At 26.3% G+C, this 18,299-nt stretch overlaps 1 protein-coding gene across 1 annotated transcript; it reads left to right on the forward strand.

Annotated features, from left to right (window-relative positions):
• Positions 1–783: 783 nt before the first annotated feature.
• LOC145833918 (folliculin-like) lies at positions 784–10,698 on the forward strand. Its single transcript, XM_082941188.1, has 7 exons — positions 784–1,154; positions 1,443–1,958; positions 2,484–2,733; positions 4,322–4,484; positions 5,143–5,354; positions 6,702–7,135; positions 9,637–10,698. Exons 2-7 carry the CDS (start codon positions 1,534–1,536, stop codon positions 9,854–9,856), a joined length of 1,704 nt encoding a protein of 567 aa, XP_082797314.1. The 5' UTR covers positions 784–1,154; positions 1,443–1,533; the 3' UTR covers positions 9,857–10,698.
• Positions 10,699–18,299: the final 7,601 nt, after the last annotated feature.

The following is an 18,299-nucleotide window of genomic DNA, read 5'->3' on the forward strand; positions in this document are numbered from 1 at the left end:
AAAAATTATTAAAAACACACTAGTTAACTAATAAACTATTTCATATATATAAAAAACCCTATGGCTTCATATGCTAAAAGTCAGATTGTTATATTTATTTCTCTTACAAAGGTACAATGAATATGGTTTTATAGCTATTTTAAATTACAGTGTAAAAGCAAGTAATTATTTTAAAGCACTGGTTTCAGTGATTGATGTAGATTTGTAAAATAAAAACAACAAGGTTTAAAATTTAGTATTTGAACCTGTAAATTTATATTTATATAACACTTTAAAAATTATTTTTTGCAAATTTAAAAGTATTTTTTTATTGACCTATATTTTATATTTTAAAAATTCATTTAAGAGACAGTTATTTTGATAAAAAATTTTAGGTTCTTCTATAGCCCTAATGTCAAAAACAGTAAACTAGCTCGCAATTTAATACTAAAAAATGCTATAAATCTATAACAATACTGTTTAGTTAGATTATTTTTAGTTATTATTTATTTCGGCCATCGTCAACAAGTTGAGATGTTTTATGCCATCGAATATAAATAATGAACGTCACCGCACAATCAACAACAACAGCATCCGAGACAATCCTACGAGACCGGTTTCGTCCTTATTAGGACTCATCAGGCAGGAATAGTTGCAAGAAACCGTTGTTGTGGTCTAACCAAGCGGGCTTAAGTACGAAGTTGACGACTTGTTGACAATGGCCATAATAAATACTGGCTAAAACTGATAAAACAAGCGTGGAGAGTAAAATCTCACATTAAGCTGACAATGTCTAAGACGTTGGGCTGTGAAGATTTACCTGCGTCAATTTTTTGGACTTTACCCACAAACGGTCGCTTCAGTACTTCAAACTTAAGCCCGCTTGGTTAGATCACAACAGCGGTTTCTTGCGACTATTCCTGCCTGATGAGTCCTAATAAGGACGAAACCGGTCGTAGGATTGTCTTGGATGCTGTTGTTGTTGATTGTGCAGTGAAGTTCATTGTTTATAGTTAGATTATTGTAAGACATGTACTTTACCAATCAAACTATATTAATAAATGTTAAAATTCAGATTAATTAACAGATATTTTTGTATTTTGTGTGTTTTGTATTTTCACCTGTAAGAGAAATTCCTTTCATTTTCAACACTTTAAGATACCAAGTAAGCAAATGTAAGTTTTTTTAATTGTTTTCTTTCAAGTTTTATTAATTTGTTTAATACTATAAAATACATTAAAAATAAGCTACAAAGTTTTTTTACTATGTAAGCAAAATTGTTTTAGTAGTATTTTCTTTCAAATGAATTATTATTATTTTTTTTTTTACTTATTTCTATACCCACACAAAGTCACACAAAATATTTCTACAATTTATTAACGTTGTAATAGTTAAATACTTCTTCTTTTTTTTAAGTTAGTTTTCAGTGTATTTATTTGTTAGCTATAACTGTATTATTTTAGATGAATCAATAAGCAAGGAGTTCACTTATATTTCTTCTTACTTGGCTTCTTAAAGGATATTTAAGTGAATGACGTACTGCAATACATAGGAATGGAGGCTTCTATGTCATTATGTCACTTTTGTGATAACCACGGTCCTACTGTAATGTTAACTACTCAAAAGATGTCAACAGTTTTGTATGAAAACGAACATTTTCAGCATGCAAGTGATAGTGGATTTAGCTCATCATCTAACAGCCCATCATTGACCAGTGGTGGCAGTTCAAATAGCTCACTTGCTGATGAAAATAAAAACAATTGTTTAAAAAATGAAGTTTTAGGTTTTAGTTACTTTGATAACTCTTCTTCAACAACTTCTTTAAGATCTTCAACTTCAAAAAATATAGATCCTTGTGACCTTTGTGAATCACTTCCTACTCTCCAAGACAGTGAAAAGTCTGTTGGTTTTGTCACCCATGATAAAAACCTTTCTATTACTTATGTTACCTCAAGACAAGCTTCAAATATAATTACAAGGTTTGTTTAGTACAAAACTCTTTTTTTTTTTCTTCAAAACTATCAGTTTGATGAAAACTTCTGTATTAAAGTTATTGGTTTAAAATCTGCTATATAAATTTTTAATACTTTTTGTTGGAAATATTCTCTCAATATAATGTATTTTTTTTTACTGAAAATGTACAAGTGTTTCGAAAGAAAGTAATATTTTTTTAAATTTAAATGAAAATAATACCTTTTTAAGGTTGTATTTTTATGTTATGTTGCTTTTATTTATTAAAAAAAATCAGTGGTAGGTGTTTGGTATAGTTTACTTTTGTGTACTATTAACCTATTTCTAAGACAGTTTTCTGTAAAAAACATGTCTAAGTGTTGTTCAATTAAACACTTGAATAATATTTGTTTGTAAAAAGAAGGTAAAGTATTATAAACTGTCCGCAATCAATTTGGTTGTTGAATAACTTAAGTATAAGCCTGGGTTGCCACACATTCAGGTTACTCAGTATACTATATGGCTCATTAACTACTTTTAAATATTTGTTACAGGCAGTTGTTAAGGCAAGCATCTATTGCAAGCTTAACAAGTGAGGTGTGTCCAAGTAAAGAAGGAGCTTTTATGTTTGGCTTACAAAATGACTGCTATGTTATAGCCTATTTGTTCTCATTAAAAGATTTTCAATCTAGAGGAAGCAAACGAATTTACACACTTATTTACACATCCAGTGATAAAGTTTTTTTGATGCAATCATTTCAGTTTATCAGCAGCTGTATGGATGCTATTGTGAAATATCTTAAAGTTAGTTATTGAAACTTTTTATTCAAATACTGAACTAAAAAACTACTATTTTATATTAAGTTACAAATTATTGTAAGTGTTACTTATCGTTTTTCAATGTATGAAATGATTTAAAACAAAAAAAAAACATTGTTTGTATCAAATGTATAAAGAAAAACTAATTAGTTTTTAATTTTCTAAGCAAATATCTTGAAGAAATTTTTCTATACGTTTTTCCTTTTTGTTAAAAACTATATACTTTTAAAGCTTTCAATGTTTGTTTATAATACTTACAAATGTTTTATTGTTATTTAGTCTAAATGTTTTATTCTAAGAAAAATTAGATAGTTTATTAATTATAAGCGGAAATTCTACAGTATTGAAAGTTAGTTTAATGTTCAACAAAATAATAATCCGCTTATGTCATAACTTTTTATCATGACAATAAATTAAACCAAATTTCATTCGAACATTTTTAGTTTTTTTAGTTTTAGTAAAACAGTATAATTAAAGGATAGTTACAAATATTTTTTTATAAAAAAGGAAAAAAAATGTTAAATTCAAAGCAAAAGTTTCATATTATATTTTTTATACTTTGTTTAATTTTTAGTTGAAATTAGTCAAGCTGTTTTTACGCGCTTAGTCTTGTGATTTAAAATATGATGCAGTCACGTGTTTAGTTGTAAAGTTACTTAGGGGTTGCAATTTTTATCAATTTAAATATTATGTTAAGTTAAATATTATGCTTTTGTTTTACTGATGCGCTCTTAAACAATGTTGTTTATGGTAATATAGTATATAAATTATCTAGAGAGTGGTATAGTAAAAAATAATAATATACTACATAAATATTTCTCAATACATTGTAGTTTAAATAAGTTTACTTTGGTAATAAATAAATATTTTTCGAAGCATTTATTAAAATTTGCAAAAGAAAAGTTAAATTTCAAAACCTTGCTTGTTCGTATTTTTAATAAAACCTTAAGTTTTTTGTAGTTATATGCAGTTCAAATAAGTTTTTATAACCACAATTATTTAAAAGTTGTATTGGGAACTTAAAATCATTTGTCAACAATAATTAATTTTAGATTTTTTTTTTGTTTGAATATAAAATTTCATTTTATAAGACGTATTATGCTTACTGGTTTGATAATAATTTTAATTGGTTTACATACTAGTAAATTATACCGAAGTACTTGTTAATATAAAATACTTTTGTTTTCTCCTACCGCTTAAGTTATGCATGATTTAATAATAATCAAGTTTAGTTTTGTCTATTTTAAATATAAAAATATTAAGTTCTTATAATAATAAATTTTTGTAGAGTTAATATTCAAATACAAACTGAAAAGTTTTAGTTTTTAATTAGTTTATATAAAACTATCATTTATTAAAAAAAAAAGTTAAACAGCAATGTTCTAAAAATATCTTTTTGATTTTAAAGTTAATTAACAAAAAAAAAGTAATTTGATGTTATTTTACTATATCTAGCAATCACAAAAGTTTTAATCTTCGTGACAATTTCAATTGCTTTATGTCAACATGTTTTTCAAGAGTAGTTGAAACTATTTGCTGTTTAGTGTACTGTATAATTATACTATATTTTTAGAAATGTTCAGAGAAGGTTTTTTCTAAAGAAACTTCAGCCCAAAGACAATGCAGATTCAATTTTTGCGGTGCTTCTATCAGTTCTTATATAATGTCTAATGTTCAAAACCATTCACAACGCATGACTACCGCAAGACCACTCACCCAAATTTGTAATTTAACTGGTAAGCTTTTTAAAAAACAACCTAATTTTAACATTTGTTTTGATAACTTAGATATCTGATTGTCATCAAAACTTTTAAATATTTCTTTTTAGATGTTGATTATTGAAAGTGTTGTTAAATTTTGTTGAATAATAACGAGACGAACAAAGTAATATTAAATTGTTCTTGAGATAAACATTTATATCTAAAATAAATAGATTTCACTGGCCGCAATTTTTTTGAATTATTGTAGTGAGTTATATAAAAACTCTTCTAAACCAAAAACATAATGCAATAAAAGGCACTTGTAAAGATTAGTCATTAAATTGAGAGCATATTAGTAAGTTTTTACCATAAAGACCTTTTTTTTTGTAAATGATATAGTTTAGCTGAAAATTACTTTGCGGCCATAGAATTTGGTTTTTGAGTCCTGCGGGCCGCAGTTTGCCTGGTTCATGACTTCAAAAAAGCTTTCATAATTTGGAATGAATAAGACTGGAATTTTGAGTATTAATTTAGTTTAAAAATCATGTCACACTAAAAGTTATTTTAATTCATTAAACAGATAATAATAAATATGTGAATTTGATTGATTAAGTTTATATATTAAGATTAGTTATCAGTTAACCTTAAGCAAATTTAGGCAATTTAAACTAAATTGAATTGAAAACAAACGCAGATTTGTTCTCATATCTGCACAAGAGCTTCACATGGGTCCTTAAGAAGACAAGAGAGCGCCTAAAAGAATGTTTTCAACATGGCAGCCCATTAGAAGACGAAGTTGTTAAAAGAGAAGCTGCTGTTGAACCCGACAACAGTTTTAAAATAAAGAGTTTGATTGAAATAACTCCAAACAATTCCTCGTTTAAATCTCTCCGTGATGTGAGACAGGTAAATATTTTGTCTTATGAAACTTAAATAAGCTTATATGAATATTCAAAATAATTTTCCCTTTAAAGTTTTTTCTTATAAAATTTCAGTTCAAAGTTTCTTATTTTTTATTAATTTAAATTTTTGTTCATTATACAAAACTAGTAGTTCGAAAAGTAAGAGAGCGATATCGCCCGCTTGGTAAATTGTATCTTTTTGTATGAGAAATTGGTTCCACATTAATGATTATTGTCGGAAAAGAGTATATGTCGCCCTCTTTGGAAAACTTCGTATTAAAAAGTACCAAATTTCGTTCGATGTAACTAAGTGTTATCACGTTTCGCTTGTTTTCAAAGCTTAATAAATTAAATATATCATTTAATGACCCAGTTTTCTTAAACAAACTATATAGATTCTATTTAATTTTTTTTAAGCTTATTATTTGAAATTATTTATGCATGTTTTAAAAATGATAATACTACTGTAAAATTAAACAATAGTAAACTTGGCTAAAAATAATGTTAGCAATCATAAAAACTTATAGTTAGCTCTACTTTTTAACTTATACTCAATAGTTAAGTAAATATTTTTTTTTTCTTTTCTATAAAAGATCTTTATATTTTATTTGTTCTTTTATCAACAATAAATTTACCATTGTTCATATAATTGATAAGTTTTTTATTTAATTTTTTAAGTTTCTTGAAATAAAACCTTTCTAATTTTCGAGAGGCCATATCTCAAAAAATAGTAGAAGCTAAAACCATAAAGTGTTATAAAAGTTTTATATAAGAGCAAAAATAATAATCACTAACTAAGTCCAGTAATTGTACTAACTGTGTAAAAACAGGCTTAAATACTTTATATCTTTACAACTAGTGCAATAAATATTAAATTGATTAATTTATGTATTGCTCTGTATCTACTGATGAAAATACTGTAATTATATCTGAGTTTTTGCACTGAGTGTCTTTTGTATATTGTTTAAAATTAACTTCGACTTCAAATGTTTGTATTATTAAAAAAGATTATTGAAAGTCAGTTGTACAGTTTTGTGTTAAGCTTTTGGTTACTCAAGCTAAAGTAAAAAGGAAAATTTTGTTGGTTAATTTTTTAAAAGAATGAAGCATATAAATGGTGAGTCCTAAGTGGGTTTTAGCTTGAATTAACAAGTCTAAATTAAACTTATTAACTAAAACTGAACTTTTTTTTTTGAAATCTGAAATATCAAAATATGAACTTAGAATTGGAAGTTTAAAGTACGTATATGAAAATAAGTTGTGCTGAAAATTTCAATTAGGAGAGATTTAATATAATTAAAAGTTATATTTTAAAATGTACCGTGTTATAAAAAATTTTTTTTAAATTTAGGCGATGGGTCCCTACAACTTTCGTTTGATGATGTTTAATTTATTGCTTGGTAATCAACTAATTTGGATTCACCCGATGGAAAACTCACAAAAACTTATGACATCATCAGCATTACGCCTCATTTCCTCTGTGCTCCCTGTTGGATGTTACAAAATTGTAACGTCATCGCAGAAGTACGTCAATTCCTACGCAGCTACTTTGCTAGGAATAGGAAAAGATGTCAAAATACCCAAACACGTGACAAATAACTTGCAGCATCACGTGATAGTGGATGTTTCAGATGAGGGAAAGTACAAAGTGAGTTCATCCCTACCTTCATCAACAGACCAAATGCCCAGTTACTTGAACAAACTGGAAAGTTTATTAGTAAGCGATCGCTATGATGAAAACATTTTCAACCAGGCAATGCAAGTGCACAAGGAGAGATGGATTAAGTGAGTTTTGTAAATGTTACAACATATATTATAAAGCTACACTGCAGCATGCTTGTAGTTTTTTGAATACTTGTAAAAGTCAAACTTAATGTTACTTTTTTTTTAACTTTTATGCTCCGTCATATAAATTAATACTAAAAATAAGTCACTACTCTTATAAACTGTTTGAGTATATATTTTAAAATTTAAAAACTGATCTTTTATAATTTTTTATTTATTACTCGAGAGAATAGGTATGGGTATTTATATTTTAATTTAGAACTATACATGATATCTAACAACATAAGTTTATTGTTTTAATTGTAATTTTAGTTTAACTTCATTAAAGAATAGCTGATTTTTGTTAAAGCATACATATGGTTATTAAATCAACAGAAATTTTTGTGACTGAAACTTTAATAGAGTTTACAACATATTAAGATAAGTCAGTATAACTTTACTTTGTTATTTTTAATTTTTCAAACTCTCATGTTTGTCTGATTTTTAAAGCTCAGTTTACTTTTTTTAGATACTTATTTTATGTTGTTTATTTCATTAACAATTATACTTTTTATAATAGTAAAAAGTATTCATAAGTTATTCCACATTTCGTAGTTGAATATCTTTCATATTCTGAATTTTATAGAAATTTTATAGAAAGTGATTTAATATGAGATTTTTTAACACTTATATGAGCTAAAAAAGTTGACAACCTTTACAAATGTAGAAGTTGTTGTTCAACTTGTCATAATTTTAAAGAGGCGTATTAGATTCACTGATAAAGTTTGTAATGTCTCAATATATTTTTATTTTGTTTTAATTCCCTGTTTGTGCTAAATTATACAAAAAAGGGATACTAAGTTAAAATTTAATTTTTCTACTAACAAAGATGTTATTTAAAATGATTGTAATTTATATAAAAGAGTTATTGAAAAAGTTGAAAAAAGTGATGATAAAATAAATATATTTTTAACTTACTACATTTTTCTGTATTTTTTATCATTAGTTTAATTAAATTTATATTTAATTTTTTTTTTATAATTAAAATAAGATACTAAATATAAAACATTTTTTAATTTCATAAACTTATTAATAATTACTAATATATTTTAATGCTTTTAAAACTTTATAAGTTATTTTTTATAATATTTAAAAGTTTTTATTTTATTTTACTTAAGTCATTTAAAGTTTAAAGTATGAATTAAACAGAAAGTTAAGAAATATTTACGATCTATTTTTACAATTAGTATAATAAAAATTTGTCATTCTATTTTTAAAAATAAAATAGTTTAGTTTACAAGGATTTAAAAAAATATTCTCTTGAACTTATTTTGTATTTTTAAAGGTATTAACGATACATTACAAGATTTATTTTAGTTACACAATATTTTTTGTTAATCCAACTATTAAACTCTAAGTAATATACTTTTATTTTTCCGTTTTATATTTCATGAAAGACCTGTTTTTTTTAACTTTAAAATAATTTAATTCAATTTCATACCATCGCAAAATTAAGTGCAAAGCATTAAGCACGTTTTAAGCTCGTGATAGGCATTTTCTTCATTGTCTTTAGTTGTTCAGTCATGTGATGTCGCTCGTTTCCAAGTAGTAAACTGCTTAGCATTCTGTTTTACGTAAGTGTTTCTAGCATGAATCTTACATAAGGTAGTTGCTACATATAGTTTAGTTTTTTCGATAATTTAGAAATTGAACTATTACATTAATGTACTTTAAAAGTTACTAATCACAAGTTTCCGCTTAAAAAGCCCAACAGTTACATAATATAAACTTAAGTACTTTGTTTAATAGGTCAAAAATTTTCTTTTTTATTGTTGTATTGAAATTATACTTTTTAAGTTTACTTCTAAAATAAGTACGTAAATTTTTGTGTTACTAATAAGTATTTAAAAAGTCCTTATCTGCTGTATTTTAAAAATTTTCAAATTTTTTTTATCAACATTAATCCATTACAAAAATAGTTATATAACTTACTTGGTAATGAAGTAAACTTTTTTTGTGTTCAAATATAAGTATTCTGTTAATACATAAAAAGTACTGCTAAAAAAATTTTGAAAAAAATATAGTACATTGTATTTGATTATGTATAGAATACTTTCACTACTCCTAAAAGTTTCAATGCATAGTAAGGTATTTAAGCACACGTGCATACTTTAAAAAACACTGGTTTGTAATTATAATTCATTAATACTTTGCTTAATTCTCTCCGTTTATTTTAGATTAATTTGTTGTGTAAAATTTTTAAGACATCTCAGATAATGTTTGGTTGATTTTATTTAGTGATGACTCAGAGTTGTGATACTAATGTTTGAATTTACAACAGATAAAGATTTTTAACGAACTAAGTAAACAAAGTTGTAATTTTTTTTTATATATAATATTACGTCTTATGATATTATATAATATGTTTTACTATTCGCGAACTGCTAAAAGTGCAGCTTTATTTAGCTAATTAAATATTGAATAAAAACTGGTTGGTCTAATTAATTTTATTATTTTTTCAGTTTTGCAAAAGTACTCTACAAGTTTGCCCGTATCGACAACCACTCCTCTCAACTTTCCAAGAAACTCCTCCGCGATACGCTTCACTGCACTAACCACAATGACGTCACAATGTGTAAATTTTTCATGACAGGTATTTCGCAGCAGTTTAAGTTGCAATTACGACGCAGTAGAAGAGAATCGGCTACCAGTTTGAATTTTCAGAAAACTACTAATACCTGATGAAACAACTTAGATTTGTGTAAAAATAAAAACTAAATGGCTTAAAAGTAAATATTTTTAAATTAGGTAATAAAAAACTCTTTTCAATCTTGTGATATTAGTTGTTTTTAATGTTTATTCTATATAATCAGAGTTTTATTTGAGTTAATATTTTACGTAAGTTTTTAATTATGAGATTTCAAAACAATAGTTTTAGGTTTTATGGTTATAGTTTTTGACCTCAATATGTATATAGTTTTATAAAATGCCAAGTTTTTAGTTTAGAAAGTTAAATTTTAATTTTGTTAAGTTGTTTTATTTGCGTTCTAATTTTACTTTGTTTTGTTTTTATTTATAGTGCGGTTATATATATAACAAGCAAAAAATTTATTTTTTACAAAAAAAAACAACTTATAGGGTGCTGTTACATCAGAAGTTTTTTTTTGAATTTTTTATCTGTTAATTTCTACGTCATTCATTGTTTTTTTGTTATTTATTTCTACTATGAACTCTGTGAGTTTAATTTGGTTTTATAATGAATTAGTTATTAAGTTTTAACTTCAAGAAATTTATAGGAAATTATATGGATACTTTATATTTTCTGAGCTTTAAATTTTTTAATCACTTAAAAACTATATGAGCGTGAAGCACATTTAAATTAAGTTTGATATGTATGCAGTTTATATTTACTGCTTCACTTGAAGTATGTTTTTGGTGTTTTTTTAAGTTTTGTAATTTTAATAAAGTTTGTATCTTTTAATTACTATTAGAATCTCAATATCAAAAGTTTTGGTTTTTGTATAACTATTTAAACTGATTAAACTTTTGTGAAATTGATTTACATTGAATAGATTTCTTTTTACCTCACTTTTATTTGTTCGTTATTGGTTTTATTTATTAAAATTAAAAAAAAACTAAACTTTTGAAATATATAATGTGTATTGAAGGTATGCGTGATTTTAAGTTGAAAAAAGTAAAACAAGGCAAACTTAATTAAATATGTAAAATTTATTTAAGTCAAGTTTGTTTGAAATTAATCTACTACTGAAAAATACTACTAAAAGGAACTTCGCCTTATCCCATAGTACAGGATTGGTAAAAAACCTGCAATTTCAAAGAATTTTTATATGTAAAGTTATAAAATTTCGGGAACTGCGCAATTCCAACCCGATCAATTCCAAGAACCGCTTACCGACCAAGGGTTAGGGGTAATAGTGATAGTAAAAAGTAAATAAACTAAATAAAACCTTTTTTTTTTAATGGTTGGAATTGTGCGGGTGAGAATCAGGGGTGTAGTGGGACACTGGCGCATGCGTGCCTCCTAAAAAAAGAAGAAAATCATGTATTATCATTATCCGTCAAGCATTTTATTTTTATGGCTAATTAGTTTTTTTCGACTATTATCGAACTTTTTGAATACCAAGTATACATAGCCGGTGCGCAGAAAACATTGTGTACCGGCTTTGATGCTAAACTTCATAAGGATTTTTTTTAAATTCATGATCTCAATATAAACTAAGATTCAAAAAAAGCTCAGTGATCTTTGTGCACCGTGGTAGTATAACAGTTATAACTAATTTTTCTACAAGGAAAAATACTAACATTTTGTAAACAAACCATCAAGATAAAACATATCCTATGATGGTAATGATTCAAGAATAAACAAATTTTCATAAAAAAATTAATAAATAACTATTAATAAAATAAAAACAAATTAATAAAGAAAAAATATAAGTAATTATAATAAAACCGATGAAAAAACAAGTTAATAATAATCAAAAACTGTTTGAAAGAGTTACAAGTTTTTGTTTATTTCATGTAGACGCCGTTTTGTCTTTTCCTCAGTGTTAAACAACTAAATATATAAGACAGATTAAGTAATAAGATATATATTAACAGTTATACATTAAAAACTACAAATTACAGTTATAAGGTTAACAATGCACATAAACATTTATACATGACAAAAGTATATATATAACCCATCGAAAATGCTTAATGTGTGGGTGAACCGGTTTAGTTAATTGTTTATTTAAAATTGGACTCTAATGTTTAATCAAAATAGCTTCGCTGATCAGAGTTTCAAACTTTTTTCTTCATTCTTTTAAAATACCAAAATTGTTAACAGTTATTCTTTCATTTTTACAAATACTAATATGGTCAGATACAGCTGTTTTTCCTTTTCTATCTTCTTTGACTCTTTCTATTAGTGGTCTCGAAGTAAATCCAACATATTGGATGCTCTTATACTTAGAGCACTTATATTCGTAGACCACGTTAGATTTCGTGAGATGTATTGTCTTTGTGTTCCTAGTTACTTGCAAAACATTTTATTTCAATATAAAAGTTGTTGTTTATTACTAATTAGTAAGTAACTAGGAAGTAATTAATATTTTTATGTTAGTAAGTTTATATTTGTGAAAGAACAGAGACAAGAACCGATTTTTTTAAACAGCTGTTGTTGTTTAAAAAATGCTTTGTTTTAAAATAAATTATTGTTTTTTTTAAACAGTAACTTGAATTTTTTTTGTAATAGTAACTTTAAATTATTTTACATGAAGTACTTTAAACAAAGTGCTCTGGTTGTGTAACTTGTGTTGCATGCATATATTTCTTAATTGCTTTTTTTAGTTGGTACTTTTTTCTGTTTATCTTAATATATCTATGGTCAGTTTTGTGTGTGTTTATTCTGATTATGGTTGGCTGGTTTTAGTCTGTTAATGGGGAAATATATCTTTATGGGTGTGCGTGATTGTTTATTTGCTTTTTTCCAGTTTTGTTGTATTTTATTTGTTAGCTGTATATATTAATTACTGTAGCATAACAATAAGATAACTTTTTTCTTACTTTTATTAGACTCAACTTAAATCTACTAATACAAGTTTCAGAAACTACTTTTTTTTTAATAGTTTTTAATTTTATTTCATTTTAAATTTTATGAGTAACATTTTAGTAAAACAGTTACTTAATAAGTTTTAAGATAGTTTTTTAGTGCTAATGTGTTCATTAAAATAATAATTTAATGCATTTTTTCATCAACTGATTGTGAGTTCACTCTGGTGACAGTTATCACATGATTGGATTGTTGGTGTGATTTTTTTGTTGTAACACCGGTGAACACTTACTTGGGGATTTGGGCTTTATGATTTTCCCACACTTTGTGGTTTTTTTTGTTGAGATTTTAGCCTTGTGAGTGTTCTCCAAATGGTGTGTCACCAAGTGTTTTTTTTTTAAGATGGTTTTTTGTTTATTTTATTTTTGGATTTTCAAAGTTAAACATTAATTGGGCAGGTAAAATTACACATGATGTAACACACTCATTTTTCCCTAGAAAACGTTTATCGTTGCAAGGGGTCTCGTGTCAGACTGATATTTTTTATCATAAAAAATATAAAGTAAATTTTACAATTATTATTAAAAAAAAAGGTTTTTATATAAAAGTTTTCAATTAGGGAATTTTTTTGAAATTAGTAAATTTTGAGCAGTAGAAAAAATCGATCGTACAGAAAAAAAAATCATCAAAATTCTTGTTATTAAATAACACATTTAAAATAGCTTTACAGTATCTTTTCAATTATGTTATACTATTTTAGAGATTTTTTTTTACCTTAGATTTAATTTTATTAAATAAATAGACAAAAAAAAAATGTTCTTTGAAAACCTGTAAGAAGTTAGGAAAACATTGAAAAAATTTCAAAAACTATATGGTTTTCTAAAGTTTTTTTGTTCATAATTCAACTTAATTCGAATATCTTTATTACTTACTTGATATTTTCTACCTCTATTTGTTTATAAATATATTTCTAAAAGTTAGAAAAATATTGAATTAGAAGTGATCAAGTTTAAAACTTACTATATTAGAAAGTTATAATAAGAAATAAATCTAGTTAAAAATTATAGTAAACCGTTGATTAACACTATTGTTTATTCAAAATTATTAGTAGTTAAAAGCTAATATACATTTTTATTACAGCTCACCAAGCAGCACTAAAAAACGTTTAACTTCGTCAATAATTCTAAAATGTTGGTTTCGTACCACTAGTCCTGAAACAGAATCAAACAATGTTAATTTTCCTGAAAAAAAATTAAACTCCATGACCATAAAACATTAAAAGAAGGTAAGTAGAAATTATATCTAAGGTAAACCTGGTCAACTTGTAAGGCTCAGCAAAAAATAACTTAAAAACAGTTGTTTAATGTTCGTATCAAAATTACTTACTCAATTTTATGCATATGGACTAAATAAGTAAGTAAAACAATCAGTAATTTAAAAATTGTTTGAGTTGTTTTTAATTGTTAGCAAAAAAGAATTACATTTTCTTAGTAGACTTAAGAATATAGTTTGGTATCTTATTTAGTATTATTTCATTACACAAAAAAAATCTTTTTTAATGATTGCTATTTTTATATGATATATAACCTACTAATAGTACATTAAATATTACTAAAAAGTTGTCTGCATGAAACATACAAGTACATTGGAAAATGTAAAAAATAAAGAAGAAATTATTTTTTAAAACAGTTTTATTCTGGGTCAAATAATATTTTAATATTTCTAATGTACAATTTTTTCTACTATTTTTATTTAATGTATAATTCCTACTAACTAAATTTGAATAGTTATTGAAATTAATAATACACATGAAATATGTTGAATCAATTATAACTTGAAGAGTTGTATGCAGTTATAACTTTAACAGTTAATAATCTTTTAGCTCGAAAATAATCTTAAACTTCAAAAAAATTAGGTTTAAATTAACATAGCTGAAATAATTATATTTAAGAGGAGGTAGCTCGTCTTATTTATTACTCAATGTTTACTTTAATTGCTATATAAGGTTTGTTTTTTACAAATATTCAAAGCGGCTTCAAAACAACATGTATTAGAATATGTTACAAAAGTTTAAAAGTTAGAAATAGATTGAGTGTTTTAAGTAAAACTAATTAAAGTAGTAATCAACATATTTTATTTGCTTTAAAAACGTATGAAAATTTAATTTATAAATTATCTTACCTTGTAGATTATTTTAAGCCATAAATCAAACTTTTGTTTTCTTTTAGTTGTAATAAACTTAAAAGTATTGTACTTGATTGAGAAATTTGTAACAAATTTCGAAAAAAGATACTTTAAATTAAAGATAAACAATAATATATAAAGTCAATTATATTACACACTTCTGTCTAAACAAATCTTAAAACTGTTTAAATAATAGTTTAATAAAGTCGGCGATGTCGTCCCTTTGTTGGACATCGACGTGAAAACTTTATTATTTTCACTTCAATAATCCAAAAGTCGAGTTCATAAATAATTTTATTTTTGAATCGTTTTCTTTTTATTATCAATAATTCTTAAAATCATAAAAAATTTTTGATTTTAAAAACATAGTTTCGAACAAATAATAGCAACTGCTAGTCGACACATTTTCCTTAATGCAGTGTAGAATTAACTACCAATCACGCCGGGTATCATGCTTCAATCAGGATGTTATAATTAGAATCATACCTTGATCATGCGCGGAACTGCTATGCAATCTAAAGTTCCAGAAAAAGAATCGAAAAACTATAAATACGTCCAATCAGAGCGTGAATTAGGGAATTTACCTCGAAACAAGCACGAAGCGAAACTCTGCTGCTCGCAAATTTGAGCATAAGTTGCCATCTTTGAAAAGCTAGATGATCTCCGGCCAAACCTTCTTAAACAAGTTTTTGTTTGTTTGTCTGAAACATTAACTTTATACTTAATTTCATAACTTCGTAGTTTTTATATCTTGTTTTATATACGCTTTATATACCTACTTTAGCAACGTCGACGGGGCGTACAACTCGATTTGAGTTGTTAACGTGCCATACTCATAAGCCAACGCGTACTATAGCAGACTAGCTGTCCTCCAGCAACAACTTCCAGTTTGGATCAATTTGAACGTTGAACTCGACGCATAAGCCCACGCATTCGGTGGCAAAAACTTATTATTTTTCATTTTCTTTATTTCAATGTTGTATCTTTTTATCTCGCGCGCTCTATATCCGGTGTCAATGATGAAGTATAAGTCCCTACTTTTTGAACCAGTAAACTGTACGAGTAACCATTTGTTACAGCACAACTAGAATTGTGAACTGCAAGAAGCTTTCTCAAGTAGTAAACCCTTCTTATTGTGTCATTGGTTTTATTGTATAATAAAGCATATAGATACTTTATAGTCTATATTTAAATTTATACTATATGTAAAATAAATAGGGTATTAGCTCTTAAACCCTCTTGCACTCGGTCGCAGACCGAGGTATCAACTAAAGATAAAGATGGCCTCGAAGCTACTGCTAATCTGGCTCCTGTCGAAACTGCCAAACCTGTTACAAAGGCGGTTTCACATAAATCTAGAGACCCAAGTAGCGCGGAGTACATCACCTTGGGAGCGGTTTTGGCATTCAGAGGCAGCAACTAGTAAGAGGGACGAATTGTAAATTGGCTTATTTAGTAAAGAGCAATACCCTAGTAAAAGAAGCGATTTTTTTTTTTTTTTTGCCAAGTGTTCGATTATGAAAAAAATTGGTAACCCTGATTAAAAAATAAGCTAGAATATATATGTTTTGATTTTGTTGTTGCCGACTACAAAATAAATAAAAAACAGCAACATTTTTTCAAACTTTAAGAACTTTTGCCATTTCCGACAATCTAAGCAACGCGTTTTGTAGTAAATCTTGCATTCTGTGTTACAAAGATTAACAACTGCCAACAATTATAAAAAAATATATGTTGTCGCACGCATTTACTACTTTTTTACTCATTAGGATGGTTATTAGGTCGATTCAACTGCTAATGAATACGTTTAAAAAATTTTTGGTATGACATTTAGTGTTTTTTTTTTATGTTGTGCTTTTAATAACAAAAATTTTTTTCATCTTGATTAATAAAGTGTCAGCAAAGTATACAATAACCTCATTGAGTGCAGAATATAATGATATACGTGAATTAGTTAAGCAAACTCTTTACTTCTAAGAATTCATCAAAAAAACATTCAAATCACAAAAATTTAAAACATTCAAATGTTTTTTCTAGTTTAATTCACATAAATGTTTAAACTTAAAATATTTTTTTATACTAACTCTTAATTTTAGCATTAAGTTTTTACTAGTAAAAATAATTTACTTATGATTTGTCTGTGTTATCAAAGCAAAAAGAGTTTTAAAAATCTAGAAAGGTTAAAGAAAACTCCAAGCAACTAAGTTGAGTGTTGTCTACACAGTCTTTAGTTGAATAGAACAGGTTTAAGTACTCTGATCACTTCTATCATTGATTATATTAACAACAGCGCATGAAAAGTTGATATTTAAAGGAAAATGATCACGGGTTGGGACTGAGCGGTTCCATTATAAACTTAACCCTGATTTTACAGGGTTCCGAATAATTTTTAATTTTTTCTATATCTAAATTTCTTCCAGGTTTTTGAATGTACAAGTTTTTTTCACCATTTTTAGTATAAGGTTAATTTAAAGTAAAAAATGTCTTAAGCAGTATAAAAATCTTTAAAAGATACTGTAACACTACTTTTAAAAAGTTATAAAAAAAATCAAAAACAAAAAAAATTATTGTGTAAGATAGTTTTATTGTATCTAATAAAAATTTCATTTCTTTACATAAATAAACTGTTTAAAATTCCAGGACTTTTTTCAGTTCCCTAAATTCTAGGTGTTTTAGCCTAAATTGTTAAATTCCAAGACTCTAAGTTATATCATAGATTTTCGTATCCAGTCTACATTTAATTCTTTATATTATAACCCTCAGCTTTTGATACTAACACGTTTCCTGGTTTGTGTTGGCATGATATGTTATTCGGCTCAGGGTTACTTGTTGGTATGTAGTTACTAGCATCCAAAACCTTTTCAGTGGCTTGAGTACGAGTTGCGTGCTCAAAAACTAATCTCGAGCGGTCATAGGCTGACAAAGGTATGGATTTCTTGCTGCTAGCACTCATATATCAGTGACTAGTGCTACTAATCGTGTTAATGAAAGTAAGCTACAAATAAAATTACTCTATAAGAGGTTTAGTATAGCCTAGCCTATAATTAAGTGCTAGAAACATAACTGAAGCTTAACTAGGTTAAACTCTAGTTGTAAACAATTGCGAATTAACACTCCATATTATTATATAATTTAACAATCTACGATCCTAGAAAAGAAACAAAGTGACTAGTTAAGTTGAAATTAGTGATGTTGTCAACAATATAAATCAATGCCTAACAACAAATAATACTTAGTAAGCGAATCAAAAATACGTCTCAAACATAATCAAAACTAGTGCTCGAAAACTAAGCACATACGCCTACACACGCTTGACCTTGAAAAACAATACGAAAACACTAACATCTATTCTGTCTCACGTGATTTTCATACCGATTCTGCGTGTGTTTTACAAATCTCCTTCAGAACGAGACATAGCAGATATGCTTACAATATGTAAAAATTCCA

This window comes from Thalia democratica, chromosome 4, assembly GCF_965202585.1.
Source record: "Thalia democratica chromosome 4, ktThaDemo2.hap1.1, whole genome shotgun sequence".
In the NCBI taxonomy this organism is placed as follows: Eukaryota; Metazoa; Chordata; class Thaliacea; order Salpida; family Salpidae; genus Thalia; species Thalia democratica.

Bases quoted from the DNA above. Each gene is read 5' to 3' on its own strand.
- LOC145833918 (XM_082941188.1), top strand. From the start codon at position 1,534: ATGGAGGCTTCTATGTCATTATGTCACTTTTGTGATAACCACGGTCCT. The intron at 1,959-2,483 runs GTTTGTTTAGTA...TATTTGTTACAG, and splicing joins GCTTCAAATATAATTACAAG to GCAGTTGTTAAGGCAAGCAT. The intron at 7,136-9,636 runs GTGAGTTTTGTA...TTATTTTTTCAG, and splicing joins CACAAGGAGAGATGGATTAA to TTTTGCAAAAGTACTCTACA.